Source organism: Gavialis gangeticus, unplaced genomic scaffold (assembly GCF_001723915.1).
Source record: "Gavialis gangeticus isolate Ggan-Ray unplaced genomic scaffold, GavGan_comp1, whole genome shotgun sequence".
NCBI classification, from domain to species: domain Eukaryota; kingdom Metazoa; phylum Chordata; order Crocodylia; family Gavialidae; genus Gavialis; species Gavialis gangeticus.
In genome coordinates this window covers 4849480-4852959 of record NW_017728993.1, presented here as the reverse complement: position 1 = coordinate 4852959, position 3480 = coordinate 4849480, and the positions used below count along the sequence as shown (strand labels likewise).

Here is a 3480-nt window from a genome sequence, read left to right as displayed (position 1 = left end):
TGGGGCCAGGTGGGGGATGGGACAGGGCAGGGCAGCCTTGGGGGCTTCTCCCACGGTTCCCCCCACCAGGGGAAGAGACAGGCATAGCCGGAAGAGCCGCAGGAGAACTTGCAGCGGCTTGGCTGTGCCTGCGTCTCCCCAGCAGATCCAAATACCCAAATCAGTGTCGAAACTCTGAAACAGATTCAGCCAAATCTAAACGGAACAGTGATCCAAAACACCAAAATGAAACAGCTGAATCCAAAACGGAAATGAAACATAGGCATTTTGCACAGCCCTACTGCTTTGTAGGAAAAGTCCATGAAGTCAAACTCATTCCCTTAGTATAGACAACTTTTTGAGTTACACATCAGGCCCAGTGCTAGTTAGGGTCCTGCACAATAAGCACCTTCCTAGTGATCCCAGGCTAGTCTGCTGAGAGTACCACCACAGAGCACCACCAAAGATGCACACAATAGGAGTAGTTCAGTGAGGCATTGCTGATATTTTCCCACCTGAACATTAAGTCTCTGCATACCTTTTTAGATTTTTATAGGGAAGAAGTATATCCATGATACCAAGCCAGATATGCAATGATAAAATTTGTGGACCATATGGATATATACAAATTTCTTAATACTAGAAATAATTACAGGGGCACTAAATACTTGCATTTTACACAGAAGCATGAGCAGGATACATGATTGATGACTCATTCTCTACAGGTGTTGGAAGTGCAGTTTTATCACAAAATACCATTTTAGGCAGAGAAAGTAGATCAGCCTACCCTGGGAAGTAGTGATTCATGAGGCTCACTGATCTGTTCCTAATGAACTACCACTATGAAAGAGATTATGCTTTAAGTGTAAACTTTCCTTAGATGGTCTGGAGAGAAGCCAGAGAAAGACAACAAGGAAGATGGGTCAGATGGGTGGGAAACTAGCTGTAAGGTCAGATACTAGTAGATGGATCTGTGCCGACCTGGCAGAAGGTAGCCAGTGGGGTCTCCCAGGTTTTGGTACTCGGACCAGAGCTTTTCAACATCTACATCAATGATCTGGATGTGGGTGTAAAAAGCACACTGGCAAAGTTCGCTGGCGACACTTAAGCTTTGGGGAAGTGCAGCCATGCCTCAGGGTAGGTGGATCTAGACAGATTAGCTAGATGGGCAGGCCAGAACCAGATGTAACGCTGAGAAGTGTAAAGTGCTCCATCTGCAGAGGAAAAATCTGCAACAAACTTACAGGCTCAGTGGTGCTACACTAGCTAGTGCCATGTCTGAAAGAGACCTGAGGGTCATATTTCATCAGAAAATGAATATGACCCACCAGTGTGATGCTACAGTTAGCCAAGGAAACAATATGGTGGCATGCATCAACCAATGCATCTCAAGCAAAACTAAGGAAGTTATTCTCCTGTTGTACTTTGCATTGGTGAGGCCGCAGGCTGGAGTACTGCATCCAGTTTTGGGCGCCACACTTCAAGGAGGATGTGGAGAAGCTTGCAAGAGTCCAGACAAGAGCCACTCGTATGATTAGAGGCCTGAAGAGCAAGCTATACAAGGAAAGGCTGACAGATATGACTGTTCAGCCTAGAAAAGAGAAGACTTCGGGGAGATTTGGTAGCAGCTTACAAATATATCAGGGGTGAGCATCAGGAGCTAGGCAAACAACTGTTCACCAAAGTGCCTCAGAGGAGGCAAGAGTTTATGACTGTTTTTCCTAGGAGGTTTCAGACTGGTTATAAGGAAAAACTTCTTTATGGTTGGTATGACCAGACTCTGGAATAGATTTCCAGTGGGGGTGGTGCAGAGACCTACACTGGAGATTTTCAAAAGGAGACTGGATGCACACCTTGCTGGGGTTATTTGACCCCAGCAGTCTTTCCTGCCTAGAGCAGGAGGGCTGGACCCTATGATCTCACAATGTCCCTTCCAGCCTTAAATTTCTGTGAATCCATGAATCTGTGAAGCTCTACTGTAGCTACACTTCTGCTTCAACTGAGTGATTTATATTAAAGAAATGATGGAAGATATTTAACAGGTTTTCAAGGAAAAAGTATAAAAATTCAATTTCTCCACTCACCCCCAAGTTAAAGAATGACTTTCCAAAAAGTTTAAACACAGGTGTTTATGTTAGGTCACTTTAGTGCTTTAAGGAACCAACAGTTCTCTCCCCCTTCCCCCAAAACCCATTCCACTTCTTTTGCCCAATTTAATAAAACAAAAGTAAAGGTTATTTTTGTCTGGCTCAAGAGGCAGCAATGAGGACCATTTTATCTACAGGAGAGAGGAAATTGTTTAATTTTTCTATGCTGATTCTACAGTACAAGTACATATGACTATATATTCCATGTAGTTAACAAATTATCTTTCAAATAATGATAGGACCCACTAATAATGGTTCCTAGAATGGCAACAGTGGAATGTTCACTCTTGCAATGAGAACAAGTGTTTTACCAGAAGCGCCAGAAATTTAAGTCAGCTGGGGCTATATGCAGAAAATGCAACATAAAGTATAGGTCAGGCTAAGACAGAAAACTCTCCAAGGTTTGTCTCAGACTTTCATTGTGAATTCTATCACAGCCTGAAAAAGGTAGATTAAGTCCCTGAAATTCTCCTCTGCAAAAGGAAACACACAAAAGACATTGTCAGAGAACTCAGTTTCATGTTCGATCAGCTCCCTAACATCATGGTTTCCTTTAAAGACTGACACCCTGCTCCACCTTCCTGGTCTCCAGGAAGTATGGGTCCATATAAAATTAAATAAAGCTGCATTAAATTTTCCCACAGACTGGATTGGGAAAGGTGACTGCTTTTTTTCTCCCTAAATTAACCTCTCAAGGTTTGTTGATGATCTCTTCTGCAGACACACAGGATGCAACCTAGCATTAAGATAATTAGCTAGTCTGCTATATCAGGGATTGTCAAGCCCCCAACCCTGCTCTGTGTCTGGTCGCCCCCCACCACTCCACAAGAAGTGAACCCAGAAGGGGTATACTCCTTTAAAAAAAAGGTTGAAAACCCTTGTGCTACATGATTAAGATTCCTTCTCTCCCTAATGTACATCACATAAGGACATTACTCTTACCCCTTACCACTTATTGGTTACATTTGTATATAGTAGTTTTCTCTCCTCTAAATAGATCAGATTTCTAGATGCATTTCTGTATGAATTTCCTGTATGGAAAAGCCGAGATCAACATGTTTATAGGTCATCATTTAAAAAGATTTCCACCCCCAAATGAGCTTCTACCATTTCAAAGCTGCTTTGTTTTTAATGACTTACAGTATGCTAGGCACTTCATAGCTGACAATACCCAATGAGGGAGGTCTTCTACAAAACAAAAAATACAAATAAATTGGCAACCAATATATTCTGCTTACCTTAGCCAGCAGACAGTAATATAATTTTAAACACAGAAAAATCACGAGACCTAAATTAAAAATAATTTTATATATAGATACACACACACACACACACACACACACACACACACACA

At 42.2% G+C, this 3480-nt stretch overlaps 1 protein-coding gene across 3 annotated transcripts in view; it reads right to left on the bottom strand.

The window, feature by feature from the left end:
• DEPDC1 (DEP domain containing 1) overlaps nucleotides 1-3480 on the bottom strand; it is a 28801-nt gene that overhangs the window by 18088 nt on the left and 7233 nt on the right. For all 3 annotated transcript variants that reach the window (XM_019528411.1, XM_019528413.1, XM_019528412.1), the window contains exon 6: nucleotides 3267-3314. In XM_019528411.1, coding sequence (XP_019383956.1) covers nucleotides 3267-3314 — 48 coding nt within the window. The remainder of the gene's footprint in view (nucleotides 1-3266; nucleotides 3315-3480) is intronic.